The sequence below is a fragment of the Hemiscyllium ocellatum genome, chromosome 4 (genome assembly GCF_020745735.1).
Source record: "Hemiscyllium ocellatum isolate sHemOce1 chromosome 4, sHemOce1.pat.X.cur, whole genome shotgun sequence".
Lineage (NCBI taxonomy): Eukaryota > Metazoa > Chordata > Chondrichthyes > Orectolobiformes > Hemiscylliidae > Hemiscyllium > Hemiscyllium ocellatum.
The window spans coordinates 28,068,787-28,093,477 of record NC_083404.1 but is presented as its reverse complement, the minus strand read 5'-3'; the positions used below and the strand labels follow the sequence as shown (position 1 = coordinate 28,093,477).

Sequence of the window (24,691 nt, the reverse complement as noted above, 5' to 3'; positions counted from 1 at the left end):
TTCACCCTAAACCTACAGCCTCTCGTTTTGGACTCTGCCACTCCAGGGAAAATATGTCGTCTATTTATCCTATCCATGCCCCTCATGATTTTATAAGCCTCTGAGGTCACCCCTCAGGCTTCGACACTCCAGGGAAAACAGCCCCAGCCTACTCGGTCTTTCCCTATAGCTCAAATCCTCCAACCCTGGCAGTGCCCTAGTAAACCTTTTCTGAACCCTTTCAGGTTTCACAACATCCTTTCAATAGGAAGGAGACCAGAAGTGCATGCAATATTCCAAAAGTGGTCGAACCAATATCCTGTACAGCCGCAACATGACCTTCCAACTCCTGTACTCAATCCTCTGACCAATAAAGGAAAGCATACCAAAACGCCTTCTTCACTATCCTATCGACCTGCGACTCCACTTTCAAGGAGCTATGAACCTGCACTCCAAGGTCTCTTTATTCAGCAACATTCCCTATGACCTTACCAATAAGTGTATAAGTCCTGCTAAGATTTGCTTTCCCAAAATGTAGCACCTCGCATTTATCTAAGTTAAACTCCATCTGCCATTCCTCAGCCCATTGGTCCAGATCCTGTTGTAATCTGAGGAAACCCTCTTCACGGTTCACAACACCCTCAAAATCTCACTGCATTCCCAGATAACCTTCACTGTCCACTACAGCACCAAAATTAGTGTCATCTGCAAACTTACTAACTATTCCCCTCAAGTTCTCATTCAAATCATTTATATAAATGACAAATAATGGATCCACAGATGTTACTGAGGAGACTCCCCTCTCCTCCCAACCCCCTTTTTACTTCATCTGCTTGCTGTATGTGGTGTTTGCACTGCATAAGGTTCTGGTAGATTGTCCAGCTGCAAGATTAATGCAGCACACACTACCTTACAGCAAGCTGTCCACTACCAACCAACACCTCCCCCAACCAACCCACCCTCCCACCTTCCATCCCAACTCCCCCACTCCATCCTCCCAGATGGAGGACTGCTGACTAGCAATTCAAGCTGCCTGATATAAGAGCACTAATTGGCACAGCATGTAGGACAAAGCAAGGAAGAGATGCTGTGAATAAGCAGACAGGCACTAAGTGGGTGAGAGACGAGAGTGTGGTGCTGGAAAAGCCCAGGTCAGGCAGCATCCAAGAAGCAGAAGAATCAATGTTTCAGGCAAAAGCTCTTCATAAGGAATGAGGCTAAATGACTGAGCTGTAGGAGATCAAGCAAACAGCCCTGGGATCCAGCCCAGTCCAGTCTGCAAACTGGGAGCCTGATCGTGTGCACAAAATGTACCTGCTCCAGCCTTTCAAATGTCATTGCCAATGTGCCATGTAATGCAGCCGTGTGCTTGCAGATTGCGCTGCCAGCGTCTCAAACAAATGCACAGACAGCAATGTCCATGGAGGAGGACTGAGTGCAGCCATGGATCTTACCCAGGGCTGCAATTTGATCGTAGGCACCATGGAGGTTATCCAGAGCACGTGCTGAACGGAATCGGTCAGGTTCCTGCTCATCGAGTTTTCCCCAATGTCTAGCTTGTTTCAGTAAAATGGTATTCTGAATATTAATGTGAAGTTCAAAGATTGGGAGAAGATTTGTAGCTCGGGTGCTCGTTGTTGTGGTTCTGTTTGCTGAGCTGGGAATTTGTGTTGCAGACGTTTCGTCCCCTGTCTAGGTGACATCCTCAGTGCTTGGGAGCCTCCTGTGAAGCGCTTCTGTGATCTTTCCTCCAGCATTTATAGTGATTTGAATCTGCCGCTTCTGGTTGTCAGTACAGGAAAGCCACACACACAAAGTCCTAAACTATGAAAGCAACCACCCCAACATACACAAAAGAAGTTGCATCGAGACACTATTCAAAAAAAAAGGGCCACAACACACTGCAGCACACCAGAACTGCAAAAAAGAGGAAGAACACCTATACGACGTATTCGCCAAAAACGGATACTCCCACAATTTCATCAACAGATGCCTAAGGGAAAGACAACAGAATGAGGACATGCCACCACCCAAAGGACTTGCCACACTACCATACATCAAAAACATTTCTGAAATGACAGCCAGACTACTGCGATCACTAGGACTCAAACAACACAAACCAACAGCCACTCTCAGACAACTCACCAGGACAAAAGGACCCGATACCCAGCATGAGCAAAACCAATATAGTGTACAAAATCCCATGCAAGGACTGCACAAAACACTACATAGGACAAACAGGAAGACAGCTAACGATCCGCATCCATGAACACCAACTAGCCACGAAACGACATGACCAGCTATCCTTAGTAGCCACACACGCAGATGACAAGCAACATGAATTTGACTGGGACAACACTACTATTATAGGACAAGCCAAACAGAGAACAGCCAGGGAATTCCTAGAGGCATGGCACTCATCCACAGATTCAATCAAAAAGCACATCGATCTGGACCCAATATACCGACCACTGCATCGGACAGCTGGAACTGACAACTGGAAGCGGCAGATTCAAACTACTATAAATGCTGGAGGAAAGATCACAGAAGCGCTTCACAGGAGGCTCCCAAGCACTGAGGATGTCACCTGGACAGGGGACGAAATGTCTGCAACACAAATTCCCAGCTCAGCGAACAGAACCACAACATTAATGTAAAGTTAACTGGGCATTTAGCAAGTGGTAATCCCTGTCATCTGGTTCTCCCCACAGCATAGTGTGAATCTCGTCAGGCTGCTTGTGAAAAACGTAAAACATGGTGGGAGATGATTTTGACTTCTCACCAAAGCCCAGACTCCTGTCAGATTCTGCCCTCAGTCACCTTCCAAATCCAGCAGGATACAATATTTAAAAAGGAGAGAAGATTGAGAGTACTGCTGTTGATAAAGTGGTATCAATTATTATGAGGCAATAAAGAGTCAAAAAAAGGTCCACCTGAAACAGAATCCACCTACTTTTCATATATCCTTTGGCCCCTTGCGAAAACCTTCACCTCACTATCCAATGGGAAAGTGCCATCATCTTTTCTGAAGCGATAGAAGAGTTTGGCATCCTTAAATTCCTTAAGTTCATCACACACTAAAAAGAAGGCACAGAAAAGTACAGGTTAATATATTTTGAAGCACAGGTCAGAGCCATCTCATGAGATAACATGGGGCTACAATTTTCAGGGAGTGGCAATTGCTCACAACTTGCCTCTCTGCTTTTTTTTTTATATATAGAACAGAAGAGCTCCATATTTCTGACAGCAGATTCCAATTAGGACTCCTTCAAATGCATGGAGCCATACTTCAATACTTACACTTCCCCTACAGTGCTGAACATTGTGGGGAGAACAACCATGCCCCAGTTATCAGTCAGTGGCTTTAATGCTGAAACCTAAAAGTGCCCCAGGTCTAATAGTGGTAGCTGGGATTGGGGCAGAGAAGGCTGGAGCAGGTGGGCGAGGTTAGGTCTCATAGCGGGCTGAGACTTGGGGGACACGGTTAAGTATCTGTGGGAATGTAGTTAGGGATAGGCTTGGAAAGTCGGGAGTCAGTTGGATCACTACTCAGAGTTAGCCTAATGTATTTTAAAATCTTACATTCTATGAGTAACTATTTCCTTAATTTCTTTGGAACCCTTCACAGTCTACAATTTAAATGGATACTTTCAGAATGTTCCCAGCGCAGAGGAATTGCCAGCGCTCCCCAGGTTTCATTTTCCCCAGAAATTCCTTTGACATCTTCTATAATGAGGATTCCACAGGGTTCCCAAATGCCATCGGAAAGTCCAGGCCATTATGCTAGGGATGCTTCAGGAATGACTTATTATATATAACACAATATTACATCGGCAGCAATCTATAGGAGATTCTTATCAACACTCTACTTTATCCTATCAATCCTGCTTTCCAATTAACCATAGCCAGATCACTGTCATTACCAACAGGAACAATGAGAATTAAGAGTAAATTAGTGCAGATGCTGGAATCTGTACCAAAAACAAAAAAAAAGTGCTGGAGATTACAGCATCCATGAAGAGAAACGTTAGGCTGACTTTCTCTCCATGAATGCTGTCTGACCCACTGATGTCCAGCATTTTTTGATTTCAGGAAAGATAAGAGGTTTTGGGGAGCGGTAGTGATTTATACATTGTTTAATGAACAAAACAGTACAGATACTATCTTTGGTTTGGTTTAATTTGACAACATAGTAATGTTGAATTGGCAACAGATTAACCATGTGAGGAGGTAATAAAAATTTTCCCTGAATAACCCACAAGTTTAAGAAAATCTGATGTTTTTCTCACTGTAGATGTAATGCACATCTTTACAGAATCCTACTCAAACAAGAAAGGTATGTATTGAAAAAGACATGTACTTCTTTTAACAATATGAACAATTACGTCTTTTGCATCACTTACTTGATTCTATAGCTATTTTAACTAACCACCACTTTAGAGTAACTTAATTATTTACAGTAACTTAACTATTCATTCCATTTAGGCAAAATTGATAGCAATCTAAACATTTATCACCCTTGATTAAATCCCAGGCAGAGCAAATGTGTGAAATGAGATTTCCTGAACTATCTTCACAAACGTTGGCTGTGACCCCAACATGGGACTAGGTTTGGTGGAGCAGGGTGAAAAGCTGAAGATGGCAAACGAAATTCATTTTCCCTGAAGCAGGAAGTAATCAGATTCCCACATCGCTCAAATGCTGTGTTTGAGATGGAGCAGCATCAACAGGGAAATGATAAATATTGGAGTCTGCATGTATTATGAGCATTTATTTTATTTGACTTGCAGCAAACTGTATTATAAACATTTTAATATTTCCACGTTGAAGCACTGTGTGACAACACATCAGCGCCCTGCCAGGCCGTACCACATAGAACATGGGGGTCAGTCTGACTTTGCATGCTTTACAAATATGTAATGTAAAGTCATTTTGTTTAACATAAAAGTGGATTGTACAGCAAGGTTTACACTAATCAGTGCATCTGGATCTAGATTACTTACATCAAAATATTAGCTGCTTGGAATGGCAAACATTTTGAGAAACAAAAAAAAAAGGATATGGAAAAAGCAAAAAGTTAAATTTGGGTTTCCTCACAATCATATCCACCAAATTTACATGTAACTTTTTATTGTAGGAAGCACACAGTCATTGACATGAAAATAATGATCTTTTGAATTGTTTGATATTGATGCAAACATACCATGATGGATGACACCGTGGTCCAATAGTTTCTGCACCAACTTGATTGCCATGTTCCTGTCAGCAGCATCTTTGTGATCTAGCAGCCAATCGATTAATTCTTTAGCCACAAAACAATTTGGATAGGTTCTAAGGTGATATCGACGATCCTTGATAATCTTTTCTTCATGAAGCCTGAGCCTGAAAGTACAATTGCAATAATTTATGATAAAAATAACATTTCAACTCTAAAATATTCTCTTGCAGTCACCAAAGGTTTCCAAGCAAATGAAATTCAAAATATTGTTGATTCATAACACCCAGTGATTCATCTTTACTGGCAGAATATGAAAAAATTCAGATTTCAGTAATAGATTAGATTCCCTACACAGTGTGGAAACAGGCCCTTTGACTCAACAAGTCCACACCGTCCCTCTGAAGAGTAACCCACCCAGACCCATTTCCCTCTGACTGATGCACTTAACTCTATGGAAAATTTAGCATAGCCAATTCATCTAACCTGCACACTTTTGGATTGTGGGAGAAAACCAGAGCACACACGGGGAGGATGTACAAACTCCACACAGACAGACAGTCAGCCAAGGCTAGAACCGAACCTGGGATCCTGGTGCTGTGAAGCAGCAGTGCTAACCACTGAGCCACTGTGCTGTCCCCTATAGGTTGAAAAAGTATAATAAAGAAAGCTACAGAAATAAGTAATAAGAGGTGAGAATATTTCAAATAAAAGAAACACCAAGTACAAGAAACCAAATAAATTGAAACAATGGACAAATACAGCAAAATGACATTGAATGGAGGAAAACATACAAGAAAATGGGATTGGGAAAAGATCAATTCCAGGCTACAATAGAGTTCAGACAGTTAGCTCACTGAAGTTAGCAATACAGTAATTGAAGTTAATCAGGTCTGGGGATATATAGCCAGATCAAGAACAAAATCCCCAAGAAATGACAACAACACGGCTATGCCCCATTGCTGGGAAATGGGTTAAGAGCAATTAGGTGTGTTGTCTTGACCGGCGCAGACTCAATGAGCCAACTAACCTTTTTTTCCTGTGCTATAGACTTCATAACAGTGACATGCCTGCATGCCAAGTCCTACTTGATCAATACATTATAGCAAGATTTTGCAAGTAGTCATGGCAGTACAAAAAAAAAAGATATCAAACCAATACCAAGTTTAAGAAACCTTGTCTATGATGAAAGGTTAAAGATCTGAGGATGAGTTGTTCTGAAGAATACAGTATTCTGGAGAAATACTTTACAGAAAACTTCAATGAACTATGATGTATTGGAGAGTGCCAAAAACTAGAAACATGCAATGCAAACTCAAATTTAGAAAAGTCCATGAATTTAATCCTTCTTATAAATGAGGCAAACCTAGCAACCAAACAAAAAGACTGAACAGACAGCAAAAGGCAGCCTGGGAGGCAAATGCCACTGAACTAGTAACCACTAAACATCCCTTTCTGGACCTCTGTATTAGCTAATATACTGCTCCTTTTCAAATGTGCTGTCACCGTCTCTTTCAAAAATCTATCTTTGAACGTTTTGCTACCTTCCCTATTCTTATCTCCATTTCACACCTCCACATTTGAAGTTTTCCAATCAGTGCCTGAAAGGATCTTTGAATGTTAGAAATTACATTCCACGAGATTGTGATCATGATACAGAAACTCCACCCCCCTTCACCCCTCAGCACTAGTCTGCAGCTTTTGACTAAGTGACAAAACCATTCTCCCCATTTTCCAGCTCAGTAGAATCCCTCTGCATGTTCCCACTCTATGCTCCTGAGTAAGAGTGAGAGAATCCCTTATGATTTCTCCTACACAAACTGCCCAAAAGCAATATCATCCAAAAGAGCATCAGGTTATGCACACACATTGACACCTCTTTTGACCCTGATACTGTCTCTAATTTGTCATTCTGATTGTCCAACTTCCAACACAAGAACATTCCTCTAATTAAAGATCGGAAAGACTGAAACCTGTCCCTTTGGTGCTGACAAAACCCCAACTTTCATCCAGCCGCCGTGACTAAACTAGGTTGGTGTAAATGACCCCAGCCAATGTTCTGACTTCTTATCTTCTCAATCACCATGTCCACACAATTCCATTATGTAACATCACCAATGGACCCTTACCTCAGACCTCAACCGTGAAACCTGCAACCACACCTTTGTCACCTTCAGATTTGACTTTTCTATTGCTCCCCTCCTCCGTCTCCCACAGTGCATTCTTAGAAAATTTGAATTTATCTAAAATAAATTTTGCTGCCATATCCTAACTCAAACTCACCATTACTCATGAGCTCACTAACCAAAATAAGTGACGAACCCTTCAAATTTAAAAAAAAATCTCTAACATGTGTTTGGATCCCTCCATGGCCTCATCCTTCTCCAGCAGTAATTCTGCTGTTTCTCAACGAAAGTGGTGGGCCTCTTCTGTTGGAGATAGTTGGACTTGTGATGACGCTACCCCTTTAACAAGGTTATGTTGTCCTTGGGTTTTTTCAAGATGGGGTTGTAAAGGCCGAGGTTCCAGTCGGTCTGGATATGGTTACTTGAAAACAATGGCAGGGGAGTGGCCACTTCTTCCACAGAGTCATAGACATGTACAGTATGGAAACAGATCCTTCGGTCCAAACCGTCCATGCCGACCAAATATCCCAACCCAATCTAGTCCTACCTGCCAGCACCCGGCCCATATCCCTCCAAACCCTTCCTATTCATATACCCATCCAAATGCCTCTTAAATGTTGCAATTGTACCAAGCTCTACCACTTCCCCAGCAGCTCATTCCATACACGTACCACCCTCTGTGTGAAAGTTGCCTTTTAGGTCTCGTTTATATCTTTCCCCTCTCACTAAATCAATGCCCTCTAGTTCTGGACTGCAGGGATTGGAACAGCTGCATTAAGTTGCAATAGTGTTGGCTGGGTTTTAAAAGAGTAATGTTCTTCTAAATTCCGTTTTCTTTTGTTAGTGTTTCAACAGTAGTATTAAAATAAATTCTGTTTTATTTAATGGCGAGTCGTTTGACCAGCTACATCACACTTGGAATGTCCACTTTACATCTGCCCTTAAAACAAGAAGAAAAAAAAAAGAGAGAGGGTCTAGGCTAGCTTCTTAAAATATTTTGAGGGGGTCTAGCCTGGTCCATAACACACTTGCATGGTCACTTGCCACTTAGCAGTGCCAGATTGAATGTTGTCCAATTCTTGATTGAAATGAAATGGTGTACTGGAATCAATAACCAGTATTTCAGTTTCTGAATATTAGATAGCAGGAGGTCTTTGATGAAGCAGTTGAAAATGGTCTCGATCCTGAGGAAATTCCTGCAGAGATCTCTTCAGGCTGAGAACTTTGGCATCCAGTAATTGTGTTGGTTATGACTCCAGCGACAAATTTTCCATCTTGATTCAGTGACTCTAGTTTCCGTGATATTCCTTCACGCCTCACGGTCAGAATGCTGCTGTGATGTGCAAATAAATAACGTGTCCCTCGACTCTGGAATTTCACATTTTGTTCATGTTTTCACCAAAACACCAATGGGATCTGGAGTGGAGTGGAGTGACCCTGGTGAAACCTAACTTAAGCATCACTGCTCAGTATATTCGTGTTGGCACTGTGGGTGACACCTTTCATCACATTAATGATGATTTGACAAGTAAGCTAATGAAGCAATAATAGGCCAAATTTGGATTTATCCTGTTCACACTGGACAGGACAAAACTAGGCAAATTTGAAAATTGGTCAGAGGTCAGTAACTCTACTGGGCCAGCTTGGCTAGAGGTGAGACTAGTTCCAGAGCATTTTGCATTACAACTGAAATGGTATGGGCCCATAACCTTTCATTTGTCTAACATGGTCAACTGTATCATGATGTCGTGGAAGGAATTAAATGGGCTAAAGACTGGCATTGAGATGATATTGACCTCAGATGGAAGTTCAGATGCATGATCAATCCTTCCCACCCATTATACTCCCTTCCACCCTCTTCCGTTGGGCAGAAGAATGTTTGAATATGCGTACGAACAGATTCAGGAACAGCTTCTTTCCTACTGTTATCAGACTTTTGAATAGATTTCGCAAATGTTCATTCTGATCTCCCTCTCGGTGATTGTAACGCTATTCGACACTCTTCCTCTGCCCTGACGCACTTTGTATGTGCCTGTGCAGCACGCAAAACAACACTGTTCACTGTATCTTGGTGCACGTGACAACAATAAAAAAAAATCAATCAACACCTCAGGCTCAAGATGGTTGTGAATGCTTCTGCCTCATCTTTAACATTTGTGCTGGCTCTAACATTGTGAGGATGGGTATGGAGCTTCTTCATATTAGATTTTAAATTATCCATTACTATTCAAGATTGGATATGCACAGACAGCACATCATTAATCTGGCCATCAGTCATGAGATCACCTCACCATGAAAAGCATGCTGCTTCTTTTGTTTTAACTAGGCAACTAGGCTATTAAGGGAAGCTAGGACTGAGATAACTGAAGCTCTGATTACAATCTTTAAACATCCTTTATATTTCCGTGACATCAGAAGACTCAAGAATTGTCAGTGTTAACATTCAAAGGACTACCATAAACCCGTTAACAAAAGCCCAATTGAATGTCAATAGTGGGACCACCATCCAGAACAAATTAAATTCTCACCTGGAGAAGTATGGGTAAAAACAGGCAAGCTCGTTAAAGACAATCAATCAATCAATCAATCAATCAGTTAAACAGACATGATTTAAGTTTTTTGATGGCATAGTGGAAAGAATTATTGAAAGTAGAGTTGATGCTGATCTTAAGAATTTGAAAAATTATTTAGAACATAGAACAATACAGCACAGAATTCGGCCCACGATGTTGTGCCGAACACCTATCCTAGATTAAGCACCCATCCATGTACCTATCCAATTGCCGCTTAAAGGTTGTCAATGATTCTGACTCTACCACTGCCACGGGCAGCGCATTCCATGTCCCCACCACTCTCTGGGTAAAGAACCCACCCTTGACATCTCCCCTATACCTTCCACCCTTCACCTTAAATTTATGTCCCCTTGTAAGTACCAAAATAGGAACTTCTTTGGAAAATACATGGACCATGACATTAAGAGACTTTGTAATAAGTTAGTTCAGGGATTAGAGGGAGAGTAATGTTGAGTGAATTTTTCAGACTGGAGTGAAGCTTGCAAAGGGACCCTGCAGGTTTCAGTATAAGTAGCACAGATGAGAATGAACTCCTATCTGGTATCAAATTTTTCCTTTCATCTTCTGATCGTCAAAGAGAATTACCATATTTTCTCTAGTCTCTCAATACACCTGAAGTCTTGCTTACCCCAACCAGTACCATTCTAGCAAATCTCCTAGCTTATGCTCCTACCATTCTAGCAAGACTCTCACCAAGGCCTTGACAGCTTTAGTAACAAAATACATGCGACAATAAATAAATCAAATCAATTTAAATCCTTTCAAAGTGTGTTGCTGCCCCCCCACGTGATTACAATTCTCCAAATGGGCCCTCAACATTGTTTTATATAGGTTTGCATAAATTCTTGCTTAGATGATCTAGGCTTCAAATTATGAAACCAAGGACCCTTTTTGATAAATCTTCCCTACTTAGCTTATCACATTCAAAGATGTAAGTACATAAAGCAAGTGCGTGAAATCTTACTGAAGCCTGTATTGAAAGCTATGGTCAGATTTGTAGCAGAATTATTGAGAAGCCTATTCAAAGACTGCAGCATCTCTCCAACTTACATGCGTAGCAGAGACAAGTCCTCAGTTGGCAGCAGCAAGTTGCCAATTAAGGGTGATTATTGCTTGTTCAATGATTTATTAGTGGCACAACTCACCTTATTAATATTCAGCTTCTTATCTTAACAAATTTACTGAACAAACTAGACTCAAGAATTCTCAACATGCAAGTCAGAGTGGGTCACTGGCCACTCAATTGTCCTGCTCCTCGGATGCTGCCTGACCGGCTGTGCTTTTTCAGCACCACACTCTTGACTCTGATCTCCAGCATTTGCTGTGCTAATTTTGTCAGTACTACTGTCTTGCCATGCTATTACTGCAGACACAAAGCCAGGAAACTAATCATGGTTGTCAGTAGGCCTCAGCCAAGTCAATGGAGATAGCCTTTTCTCAGAAGGTCCCAGTATATATGCCACAGGCACCTTCCAGTTCCATGGGGGGATTGGACACAGTCAGTCAGGAGGAGAAAGTGAGGACTGCAGATGCTGGAGATCAGAGTTGAGTGTGGTGTTGGAAAAGCACAGCAGGTCAGGCAGCAACTGTGCAGCAGGAGAATCGATGTTTCGGACATAAGCCTTTCATCACATGCCTCATTCCGGATGAAGGACTTATGCCCAAAAAGGTTGATTTTCAGTCTCAGTCAGTCAGTCAGGATCCACTCATAAGGAGTGAGGAACCAAATTTGGGCAGCCTACCACCATCATGCCTTTTTCTGCTCCATTGGGGCAGTTTTCTCTTGATATGAGAGAGAAAAACAGGTACTAAAGGAGATGTACGTTTTTAGATTAGATTACATACAGTGTGGAAACAGGCCCTTCGGCCCAACAAGTCCACACCGACCCGCCGAAGCGCAACCCACCCATACCCCTACATTTACCCCTTACCTAACACTATGGGCAATTTAGCATGGCCAATTCACCTGGCCCGCACATCTTTGGACTGTGGGAGGAAACCGGAGCACCCGGAGGAAACCCACGCAGACACGGGGAGAACGTGCAAACTCCACACAGTCAGTCAGTCGCCTGAGGGAGGAATTGAACCCAGGTCTCAGGCGCTGTGAGGCAGCAGTGCTAACCACTGTGCCACCGTGCCGCCCATGTGTGACATGGCTGCTATTTCTTGTGCAGTGAGTAGACAGTACTGAGGACATGCAGAGCTATTGATACTACAGATTTGGGATGAACGAGGGGGAACTGGGAAAAACGTTTCAAGCCTTAAAAAACTGAATGTGAGGATGTGTGAGAAGATGGTGGCACTTACACTGACTGAGTGAAGAAGATCACTGACCTTCTTCTGACATTGCTGCACATTCCTCCAGATGGTCAAGAATGCACCGACCCAATGGCAACCTCAGACCAAACTGGCATGGTCTGGTATTGTGGCCTTCTCTAGTTGTCCCAGGGAAGAGGATGTTCCACCTTTGCACCACCCCTTTTGGGTAACTACAATCATGCAATAGGGACTACATAGGGGTGGGATAGGTAGGCTATAAAAGGTGAGTTGGCTAAGATATGACTAAACAATGCTAGGTCTTGCAGCCAAAGATTATCCAAAACACTCAACACAGCTTGCATTTAGCCAAAAAGTTGTAAGATTCAGTTTCAAGTCTCTGTCCTTCTGCATCTCTTTAAAATTGAAGCATTTAGTGTCATATAGCTTTGAAACAGACCCTGCGACCCCAACTTCTGTGCTGATTAACAAATATCAAACTGCACTAATCTAATTTATGTGCACTTGCCTATAGCCTTTGAAGGAGCAGTGCTCCAAAAGCTAATGCTTCCAAATAAGCCTTTTGGACTATAACCTGGTGTTGGGCGATTTTCAACTTTGCCCACCCTAGTCCAACACCGGTTCCTCTACATCATCTTACCTTTCAGACAAACCTTCTACGTTGGACCTTGACAAATGCCTTCCGGAAGTCCACATAAACTACATCAATTGCTTCAGATTTTTGTATCCACTTTAGCCATAGGCCACGGACGACTGTGGAGTCGCTAAGTGTTTCTTTAAATGTTTCAGAAGGGTAAAATGGACAATCCAGGAAATTATAGGCCAGTGAGCCTTACATCACTGGTAGAGAAATTATTGGAGAAATTCTTCGGGACAGGATTTACTCGCACTTGGAAAAGAATGGAATTATTAGAGACAGTCAGCATGGTTTTGTGCGGGAAGGTCTTGTCTCACAGGTTTGATTGAGTTTTTTGAAGAAGTGATGAAGGTAGGGTAGTGGATTCCGTCCACACTGATCTTACGAAAGCATTTGAAGACAGATAAACAGGCAGGGAATAGACTGATACAGACCATATGCAGGCAGATGGAATTAGTTTAGAATGGTGTCATGTTTGGCATAGTTGAAAATGTGTTGCTGGTTAAAGCACAGCAGGTTAGGCAGCATCCAAGGAACAGGAAATTCGACGTTTCGGGTATAAGCCCTTCATCAGGAATGAGGAGGGGGTGCCAGGCAGGCTAAGATAAAAGGTAGGGAGGAGGGACTTGGGGGAGGGGCGATGGAGATGTGATAGGTGGAAGGAGGTCAAGGTGAGGGTGATAGGCTGGAGTGGGGTGGGGGCGGAGAGGTTAGGAAGAAGATTGCAGGTTAGGAGGGCGGTGCTGAGTTGAGGGAACCGACTGGCATAGACATGGTGGGCTGAAGGGCCTGTTCCTGTGCTGCATTGTTCCACATTCTACATTCTTGTTCTTAATTAGCAAAGTGATAGTAGAATCAGAAACAATGACACCCAGTAACATCTCCACACCACTGTACTGTTCACCAATGTGAACTCTGACCCTTTCTCTGACACTTAGCTTTGCAAATCCACAGGATTGTCAACTGTTTTAAATAATTTGAGCTAAGTTGTTTTGGTGAGGCATGTGCCATTCAATGAGATGGGGTGAAGTAAAAGTTATTACAAGTGATGTCAGTCGCAGAACTAGAAATGCCAAGAGTAATTTCATTCAGAGACCTGCTTCAAGCACAAAATGACAGCATATGGAAGGTTCAATACGGCTAATCACTCCATCAAATTAAACAGTCTGGGTGAGAGCTGCAGTGACTGATGGAGTATTGAATGAGGGTCACAGCCAAGTATATTTATTTGAATATCTAAGGACTGGGGCTGGTTCAGCAGGTTCATGTGTAAACATTATAGGAACATAGAAACAGGAAGACCAATCTGTCCCTCACATCTGTTCCACCATTCAGTGATATCACTGCTAACCTGTCATTTCAATTATAAAAATAGGATAGATAAATAATTGTTATTTACACAAGAGGTTCCAAGCTTTTACCACTCTTTGCATGAAGTGCTGTTTCAGAATTTTCATCAGGAAAAGTATCTGGCTTTCAGTTTTTTAGACAATGACCACTAGACTGTTCAACTAGTGAAAACTGCTTTGTCTATCTACCGTATATTCAATATCATCAACACTTGTTCAATAGCCCACTAATCTTCCAAAAGAACCAGTTTGTGTCTTCTTTCCTCAGCTTTATCCTGGATTCCAATATGTCTGCATGTCACTTCCTCAAGAAGATATGGTTTGGTGCCCAAAGCTGTTCACGATACTTCCGGCCTAATAAAACCAGGCGCAAGACAGACAGGTGCGATTTACCATTACAGTAGATTTCCTGGTCAGAGCAGCTGTGAATAGCCAGATATATATATATACACACACACACACATATTTTATTTCCTTATTTGTTTCATTGTCACCGACAATTGCACAATTGTCCCTTCTGTGTCTTTTCTCTCCAAGCTTCTCCATTACAAGCATGACTCACATCCCCTTGTATTCTAGCCTTCTAAATATAAAATGCAGCATCCCAATAGACCTTTTGATTACTTTCTGCACTTGCCTGTGCATTTTCATGATCCATGTGTGTAGTCCCTCAACGCTCTGGCCTCGCAGTTTCCTGTTTTACACAATTTAGCAAGTTCCTCATTGGATCCTTGACAAATACAAGGTGGATGACCTCTACATTGAAATCCATTTACCATAGTTTTGTCCATCCCCTTAAATTTATTCATATCTATCATTTCTTTGCTTTAATTCACTGTTTGCCTTCTAAAAGAGATCTTTGCACCTTTTCAGCTCTGATTAATGGCCAAAATAGCAACACTTCCTTTTCTGAATATCACTTTACAGAATGAATTTTGCTACAATGAATTCAAAAAGTCCGCAAGTCTAGCAGCATCAGTGGAGACAGAAACAAAAAGACATTGTTTGGAGTCCATTATAAGTCTTCTTCACAACTTCACATTCCATCACTTTATTCACTGCTTATTAATGACTTGTTGAGGCCCCACTGTTTGCCATTTGTTCTTGCTGAACAATTTTTGTCATTTGCTGCTGAAACCTACCCATTATCACTAATCTGTCTGCAACTCAGCTGACTTCTCAGCCAGGTAAGTAACTTGTGTTCATTATCATGGAATTCAAAATGTAGCTAACAGTCCCTCAGGGCGGAATTTTTCAGTGGCATACTGTGGTACACCAAGGTATACATGCATGCACACATAAGCTTATGGCCAAAAGTGTCCAGGCTCCGGCTGGGGATGTGCAAGATCATGATGCATGTGTAAATGGAATGGGGAGGAACATGTTCAAGATGTAACAGGGTTGAGGGTGAAGAATGTGGTGAGACTTTTCATCTGGACCATGTTCTCACTCTCATTCCATGTCTTACAATCAGAGGTCACATTTTACCCTGCCTGCAGTTCTCCACAGTGCTATACCCCTTCCATTGTCTCCCATCTCTTTTACCCACTTCTCCCACTCCCCTCCCAACCAGGCGTCTCCCGCTTTCCCTCCCAACTACACCATGCCTCCATCTCCCTTCCAATTCTCTTTTTTGGATATCACCTTATAGGATGTATTTTGCTCCGGTGACTTTACGCACCTCTGTCTCACAGGACTTTTTAAACATAAGTTTTAGCATTCAACGGCATCAATCTCTCCGCTGATATTCATCTTTTGTGCAAGTGCCTGATGCATACAGGAAAGTGAATACAATTTACCACCTTATCTTTTCTTTCTCATTACAAGCTTCAATTTACATTTTGCTAATAAATCGCTCACCTTCACAAAATTACTTCTGACCATGTCTATCCTCTCCTCACTTTAGCATCACATTTACTACATTATCATTTGTCTTAAATAGGCAAACTTATTTAATTATTCCAGGATTACACCATCTAGCTCAATGTTTACTCATTTCTTTTAACGTATTCCTTCTAAAGGTCATTGACTTTGTCTTTTTGTGGTTCATAGTCAATCCATATTCTCAACCTCTTCTGATTCTGCAAGTCGTGTTGTGCCATCAGTGTACCACATGTTTGTTCTTTTCTTGCCTCAAATTTTCATCCCTGGAAGTACACACTCTTCTTGAATATTTCTTCCAGGTACAGACTGAAATATTTTGGGTAGGACAGAGTGTTGCCATATTCTTCCTTTCCCCATTTGATTGTCCCTTTTCTAGCCTAATGCTCGTTTTTTAGCTGCAACATGAGGTTTAGATAAATCTAAACCTCTACTAGGAGAAAGTGAGACTGCAGAAAACTTGAGATCAGAATCAAGAGTGTGGTGCTGGAAAAGCACAGCCGGTCAAGCAGCATCCAAGGAGCAGCAAGCTTAACATTCCTGATGAAGGGATTATGCCCGAATAGTCAATTCTCCTGCTCCTTGGATGCTGCCTGAGCAGCTGTGCTCTCCCAGCACCACACTCTTCAACTTAGATCTCTACTGTCAATGACACATTTTAGTAACAGTTCTATTATCTTGTGGCACTAAACAGTACTGATCCCTTTTCACTGTACAATATATGATGATTGGTCTTGCTTATTTCTAGGCATTTATTGAAGAATGTAACCCAGGCTGTAGTTCATTCATTTCTGCTTCAAAATGAGTTATTGATTCTTTCTTATCATTTTAAGAGTCTTAAGAGACAATTCATTAGACATACAGTTCTAACATGATTGCACATCATTGTTTTAGATTTCTAAGGCATCTTAATGATAATGATGGTCTCAAATGTCATTAATATATCGTTTGGTATATATGATATTATAAATCTCTTATCACTTACATTTCTGTTTATGCAAAGGCTTTTAAATGTTCTCTTCTTACATCATCTAAACCTGAATATTTTCCTGTACAATGCATTCTTTACCTTCAATATCATAATGTTTGGTCCATCGTTTGCCTCTTTATCTTGAGGGATCCCAGCATTAGTAGAACCATTATCAGCACCTGCTCTCTGAAAGAAATGGGTGTGGTGGTTATGATCTATATTGTTGAACTCAGCATCGAGTCCATAAAATTGTAAAGTGAAAATCTATCAATATCAGTGCTAATGGTTCAGAGTCAAACTGCCTACTAATAATTATTGCTGGAGTTCACACACTTATTTCCATATAAGGGATGCAGTAGCAAGACAAACTCTAAAATAAAAGTTCAACAAACAAGTAAATGTTCAATCAATGCAATGCCACTTTAGAAGAAGATTTGACAGCTACCTTACAACACTTACTGCTTGATAAGTGGAAGCTATTTATGTTGCAAAATTTCATGTCTCCCTTAGTTTTTCTTCTTCCCTGTTCAGGGTGCTTATTGATTCAAGATGATTCAACATAACCATGCACCAACATTACTGTACACAAATTCCTCATGCCATTAATTGTGTAGTAGGTGAAAGTGAGGACTGAATGCTGGAGATCAGAGTCAGATGAAAGTGGAAAAGCATAGCAGGTCAGGCAACATCCGAGAAGCAGGAAAATCGATGTTTCAGGCAGGAGTCCTTCATCAAGAATGAGGCTGGAAGCCTCCGAGCCGGAGAAATAAATGGGAGAGGGGTGGGCTGGGGAGAAGGTAGCTAAGAGTGCAATAGGTGGATGGAGATGGGGATGAAGGTGATAGGTCAGAGAGGAGGGTGGAGCAGATAGGTGGGAAGGAAGATTGACAGGTAGGACAGGTCATGAGGATGGTGCTGAGCTGGCAGGTTGGAACTGGGGTAAGGTGTGGGGAGGGGAAATGAGAAAACTGGTGAAGTCCACATTGATGCCCTCTGAGGTGGAAGATGAGGCATTCTTCCTCCAGATGTTGGGCGGTGAGGGAGCAGCGGTGGAGGAGGCCCAGGACCTGCATGTCCTCAGCAGATTGGGAGGGGGGGGGGGGGGGGGGGGGGGGGGGGGGGTTGAAATGTTCAGCCGTGGGGTGGTGCGTTTCATTGGTGCAGGTATCCAAGAAATGTTCCCTAAAGCACTCTGCAAGAAGGCATCCAGTCTCCCCAGTGTAGAGGAGAACGCATCAGGAGCAACAGATACAATAAATGACATTTGTGGAAATGCAGGTGAACTTTTGATGGATATGGAAGGCTCCTTTGGGGCCTTGGATGGAGGCAAGAGGGGACGTGTGGGCGCAGGTGACCATCTTGAAGCTAATTCGACTTTGAATGCATATTTGTGGTACGTGTTTTACAGCTGACTCCATGGAACCATATTATCCATTAACCATCCTCATAAAAGGAAACATAGGAATGGCTTATTTAGTACAGTATATATTCACAACCCAATACCATACTAGCTCCTCTTCGCCATCCCATCAAATTCCATTCAGAGTTTTTAACCTCACTGCAAACATAATCTGAACTGGCACTTCAGCACGGCACTGGGGCAACCGAAACAGACATTAACTCAGGCAGTCTGTTACTGGTGGGGTACACAATTTAAAAAAGTACAGTTCTCCCAACATCAACAGGTCAATGCCAAGATTTATTCATGAACAAAAAGCAGTTGGCTGTGCAATAATCTCATTACTGATTTTGGACATTGTTGTGAATAAATTGACTGCTTTACTTGCCTGCAAAAAAACAACAATAGCTCAGGTTCAGTAAGTCTTTCATTGAAAAATAAATTCTTCATAAATGTCTCGAGACTGGAGATGGCAGTAAATACATGCAAATTCTTTGCGATGTAGGAGGTGGTAATGTGGATCATTGGTTAGCACTGCTGCCTCACAGTACCAGGGTAGACAGGCAAGAGGCTGGAAGAACGGATTCAATTCCATTCTCAGGTGATGTGTGTGGAGTTTGCACATTCTCCCCGTATCTGCATGGGTTTCCCCCAGGTGCTCGGTTTTCCTTCCACAGTCCAAAGATGTGCAGGTTAGCTAGATTAACAATGAGAAATGTGGTGTTACAGGATATAGTGGGATTTGGGTCTGTGAGGGATGCTCTCAGGTGTCAGTGCAGACTTAATGGGCTGAATGGCCTCCTTCTGTACTGTAGGGATTCGACGTTCCATGACCTTTTCCTTTCAGAGATGGAGTAACACAAGAAGTGCACCATGGTCACTAGGCAGAAGTACTGTAGATCCCTCATTGTTAGGATTCAAATGACAATTTCTTGATTTGCTGGTTACACCAAACTGGGTGTCGCCAACAGTGAGGAAGACTGAGAAAGCAGAGGTGGACACATTCTTGCTATGAACAGGGTGATAGCTTAGAGGTTTGCAGGAACATGGAGTTAGGGTTACAATCACATCAGCCATGATCTTTTTATTTGGTGGAACAGGCTCAAAATGTCAAAGACCTGTTCTTGCTCTTAACTCAAATGACAATTACGAGACAGTTAATGAACTTGCAAAATGGGCAAATGATTGGTGAATGAAATGTGACATTTTACAATTTTCGAAAAACCAAGATGGTCACCTATTATGTGGAAAATAAGAATACAGATGGAGCAGGGGAGCAGACGGATCAGGAAAACAAGTTTTTAAATCATTGAAAGCAGCAAAGTTAATCAGCCCATTTACGAAAGGAGGAAACCAAAGACTAAGGTTTAGTTCTGGAGGGACAGAATTGAAGACCAGAGAAAATCGCGCTCAATACAAATCTAACCGTGAATGGAATATTATGGATAGCTTTTGTCACCATGATGTAAAAACAATTCAGAGACACTGGAGCAGTTATAAAAATAGATTTACAAGATTAAAGTCAGAACTGCAAAATTAAACCAATTCAGAGAGGATAAACAAGCTAGCTCTCTTTTCTCAAGGGGTGAAAAGGCAGAAAGATCTTCAAAATTATGAATGATTGTGATAGAAGTAGATGTAGACATTCCAAGAAATTAAACAGGAAATTGTGAAAAAAAAGATTTCTCAATCTAGCATTGTAAGAATGGCATTTACTGCCACTGGAAATTACCGAGATGACCAGCATTTAAGCAAAAGCTAGATAAGCGGATGAGGGAAGAGATTATACAGGTAGATGACCAAGTTGGAAAAATATTTGAGTGGCATAAAAATGCAGGGATGGATTACTTCAGCTGGCTGTACCCCTTCTAGGCTGTAAATTCTATGGAACTCTGCATAACCTTCAATACTCTAATATAACAATTTAATTTTATCAAGTCACGCCACAAAAATGGTGTCGCTCACATCCTTCTGCTAAATCCTTTCTCCAGTCTCTCTCTCTGGCTTGATATTCTTCCTAAAGTGTGGAACTCAGAGTCAAGCATAATTCTCTATCGGAGCCTGAAACAAAAGGTCTAATGTGACTTTTTTTGCCTCTGATTATAAAAGTCAAGGAAGCTGAGTGCCTTTTTTTAAAACAACCTTCATGATTTGCTCTGCCAACTTCAAATGATTTTATGCACACCCAAGTTGGATTTGTTCAATAAAATAGTTTTGAAAATTATGACTTTCATTCTCTCAGTTCTTCCAACCAACAAGATTTGGGCGGCACGGTGGCACAGTGGTTAGCACTGCTGCCTCACAGCGCCTGCAGACCCGGGTTCAATTCCTGACTCAGGCGACTGACTGTGTGGAGTTTGCATGTTCTCCCCGTGTCTGCGTGGGTTTCCTCCGGGTGCTCCGGTTTCCTCCCACAGTCCAAAGATGTGCGGGTCAGGTGAATTGGCCAAGCTAAATTGCCCGTAGTGTTAGGTAAGGGGTAAATGTAGGGGTATGGGTGGGTTGCGCTTCGGCGGGTCGGTGTGGACTTGTTGGGCCGAAGGGCCTGTTTCCACACTAAGTCTAATCTAATCTAATCTAATCACTGCATATTTAGCGGAGATAAATTTCATCTCACATGCATCTGCCTATCGCAGTTGATGTCCGTACCCTCGTAAAGTGTGTCATTAACTATAGGAAATAAAGAGAGGATAAAGTTGTGTCATCATAATATTTTATACTATACCCTGTGATACAAAAGTCCAGGACACTGATATACATCAAAAGGAGCAAAAGTATTGATATCCATGTATTTCCCTCAATCTGAAAAATGACAATTTTTCTGTTCCACTGCCAGTTTTATTTCCATGCAACATCTTTAATCTCACAAGTTCCAAATCTGTTACGTGGCATTTTGTCAAGTGCCTTTGAAAGTCCAACCACAACACCCTCTTTCACTGGAGTGACTGTTTTTAAACAGATAATAAAACACCATTCAGATTAATGGAATGCTTATTACACAGAAAGAGGCCATTTGACTCATTGTGACCATATTGGCGTTTTTCAAGAACAATTCACTCAGAGGAAACCGGCCCCGTCCTCAAACCCTGTAGCATTCTGATAATTACCCAAATCCTGTTTGAAAGCCATCATCGAATCTGCCTCCACCACACTCTCAATCAATGCATTCCAGACGCTAAACATATTTCTTATCTCACTATTGCTTCTTTTGCCAATTGCCACAAAGTGTGTGCCCTCTGATTCTTGATCCTTTCACTCATGAAAGATTTTTGCCTCATCTACACGGAGCAGTTCCCCTATGATTACGAATATGTCTATCAAATCTGCTTTCTACCTTCTCTCTGACAACAGTCCCAGGACAAGTATTTTCGTGGTTCCCAAACTGTGGCTTGCAATGGGGGGTATGGAAGCAACAGCATGAGCTCCCTCTCTTCCAAGGCAGCATTTCTGCACCAACTGTGCTCAAGCAAAACAGGCAAGGAAACTCACTCAGTCACTGCAGAATCAAAACAGGAGATCATCTGTCTGACCTTGAAAGGACTGGCATAGATTTCAAACTTGATTATGTTTCTGCTTCTTTCTGTCCATTGTATTAGACACTGAGCCTGGACTTGCAACTTTGCCTCAGACACCTGTAACAAGACCAAAAGGAGGGTGGCAGCAGTAAGTAGCTGTAGAAGTGGGTGGAGAGGAAAGAGACTCTTCAGCCCGTCCTCTGCCACCGGAAAATGCACTGGGGGAAGTCCTACATGAGTACATAAAATAACATTGTTACAAAGGACTTTAAAAACTCAGATCTATAAATACAAACTTTAATAATTATATATACTGAAGTGTTATTCTGTTTTGTTTATGGTGACTTCTTGGTAATATTAGTTTTCAAGTCTTAAAGTGGGCTCATATTTGAAAACCGATAATTCAGCACTTCCTACGCTAACTTACTCAAATTTGCAAGTACCCTTATTCATTTAGCCTTTACTCACCTCATGTAAGTACATCTGCTCTGCACCCAAACGATACCTACTTTGAAGGTCTCAGTTTTGAATTACAGTTTAGCATATCAATATTTAATTCTAATCCACCTTTGCCAGATTTTTTTTCAACTTACTGAAGTCATCCGGACCAGCTCATTTTGGAAATGCGATTTTGATTAATGTATCATGGTACTGTGCACTTTACTGTTTGTTTAACATTTACCAGTTAAGTTCACAATATTATTTGTGATCAGCATCAGAGGAGATTCCCTACAGTGTGGAAATAGGCCCTTTGGCCCAAGTCCACACCAACCTTCCAAAGAGTAACCCACCCCTCTCTGACTCATGCACCTAACACGATGGGCAATTTAGCCTGGCCAATTCACCTGACCTGCACATCTTTGGATTGTGGGAGGAAACCGGAGCACCCGGAGGAAACCCGTGCAGACAGTGAGAATGTGCAAACTCCACACAGACAATTGCCTGAGGCTGGAATTGAACCTGGGACCCTGGCACTGTGAGGCAGCAATGCTAACCACTGAACCACCGTGCCACACATCACTTTATATCTTACATATAAAGCTTCTGCTACTCCGGAACATGTGCCTGATAGCTTGCAGAATGGTGATGCTCATGTGGTTTCAGAAACATGTGAAGTGTATGTTTGGTATAGTAACAGCAATCAACTAGTTGAAGGAATACAGGAAAACATTCTGCACGAGAAAAAGTGAGGACTACAGATGCTGGAGGCCAGAGCTGAAAATGTGCTGCTGGAAAAGCACAACAGGTGAGGCAGCATCCAAGGAGCAGGGAAAAAAAAACAAATAAAATAAAAAAAAAATAAATACAAAAAAAAATAAAATCGACATTTCGGGCATGAGCCCTTCTTCAGGAAGATTCTGCAACCAAGATTAGCTTCCAGTTTCGCTGATGCTCAGACTGAAAGCATAATATTTATGCAATTCCATTTTATGCTTTCTCAAGTTGACCGATATTGTTATAATGATAGATGTGCTTTGTAAAAAACTGTGGAAACTAGCAGCTGTCTATCGGCATAGCTCCTGTTTTGATGACAGAGCTCAGTGAACTTAACCACATTTCATGTGCTTTAGCGGTTGGGATATCGAGAAGAAAAGGTGGTCATCTGCATGAAGAAATACTGTAGTAAGAACATTTCATAAGTTTTAATATTAAGTTACTCAATTCAAATTATTTTGTGGCTACACTGCTATTGCAATCATTGGTGACGTTTCAGGTGATATTCATTATCTCCTTTGTTGAAATGCAGTCTTTAGTATCTGCAGATATTAAATTCATAGTCACCAGAGTTCATTTTTTAATGACAAGTTATAGTTGCATATGGAGTTTAACAGCAGGGAAGTTATCGCTGGAAATATGTGAAATGTTGGTTAGATCACTGCTAGAGTGTTGTGTGCAGTTCTGGAATCCACATTACAGGTGGGATTTGACTGTACTGGACAGGGTGCAGATGAGATTTAGTAGGATTAGATTAGATTACTTACAGCGTGGAAACAGGCCATTCGGCCCAACAAGTCCACACCGACCCGCCGAAGCGCAACCCACCCATACCCCTACATATACCCCTTACCTAACACTACGGGCAATTTAGCATGGCCAATTCACCTGACCCGCACATCTTTGGACTGTGGGAGGAAACCGGAGCACCCAGAGGAAACCCACGCAGACACGGGGAGAATGTGCAAACTCCACACAGTCAGTCGCCTGAGGCGGGAATTGAACCCAGGTCCCTGGCCCTGTGAGGCAGCAGTGCTAACCACTGTGCCACCGTGCCGCCCCTATCCCAGGATGTTGCCTGGGATACCGAATTTTAGTTATGAGGGGGATTGGATAGACTGGGGTTGCTTTCTTTGGAGTAGTGGAGACTGATCTGACGGAGTTGTATAAAATTATGGGGGGGGGGGGGGGGGGGGGGGGGGGGAGGATGGGGGTGTAGCTCGAAAGGAACTTTTACCATTGACAGAGCGCTCAATGACGAGGGGCATAGAGTTAATGTAAAGGGAAGGAGGTTCACAGGGATTGTGAAGAAACATTTTTTTCAAATCAAGATGGTGGTGGGAATCTGGAACAAACTGCCTGTAAGGGTGATAGAGGCAGAAACTGCTATAACATTAAAATGTATTTAGATGTGCAATTGTGATAAGGCTATTAGCATTAGCAGTGACTGGACCAATGAGGTATTGCTGAAAAGGACTCATGGCAGCGTCAGAGTAGAGTTTGAGCTGGTGCAGTACCCAGCTGTATTGGTGGTTTTTGCATTGGCAAGATCCAT

The 24,691-nt window shown here is 42.1% G+C and overlaps 1 protein-coding gene across 2 annotated transcripts in view; it reads right to left on the bottom strand.

Moving 5' to 3' along the window:
- The window catches only part of deptor (DEP domain containing MTOR-interacting protein), an 81,533-nt gene that overhangs the window by 40,617 nt on the left and 16,225 nt on the right, over nt 1–24,691 (bottom strand). For both annotated transcript variants that reach the window (XM_060822840.1, XM_060822839.1), the window contains exons 3-4: nt 5,183–5,361; nt 2,933–3,056 (exon numbers count right to left, since the gene is read on the bottom strand). In XM_060822840.1, coding sequence (XP_060678823.1) covers nt 2,933–3,056; nt 5,183–5,361 — 303 coding nt within the window. The remainder of the gene's footprint in view (nt 1–2,932; nt 3,057–5,182; nt 5,362–24,691) is intronic.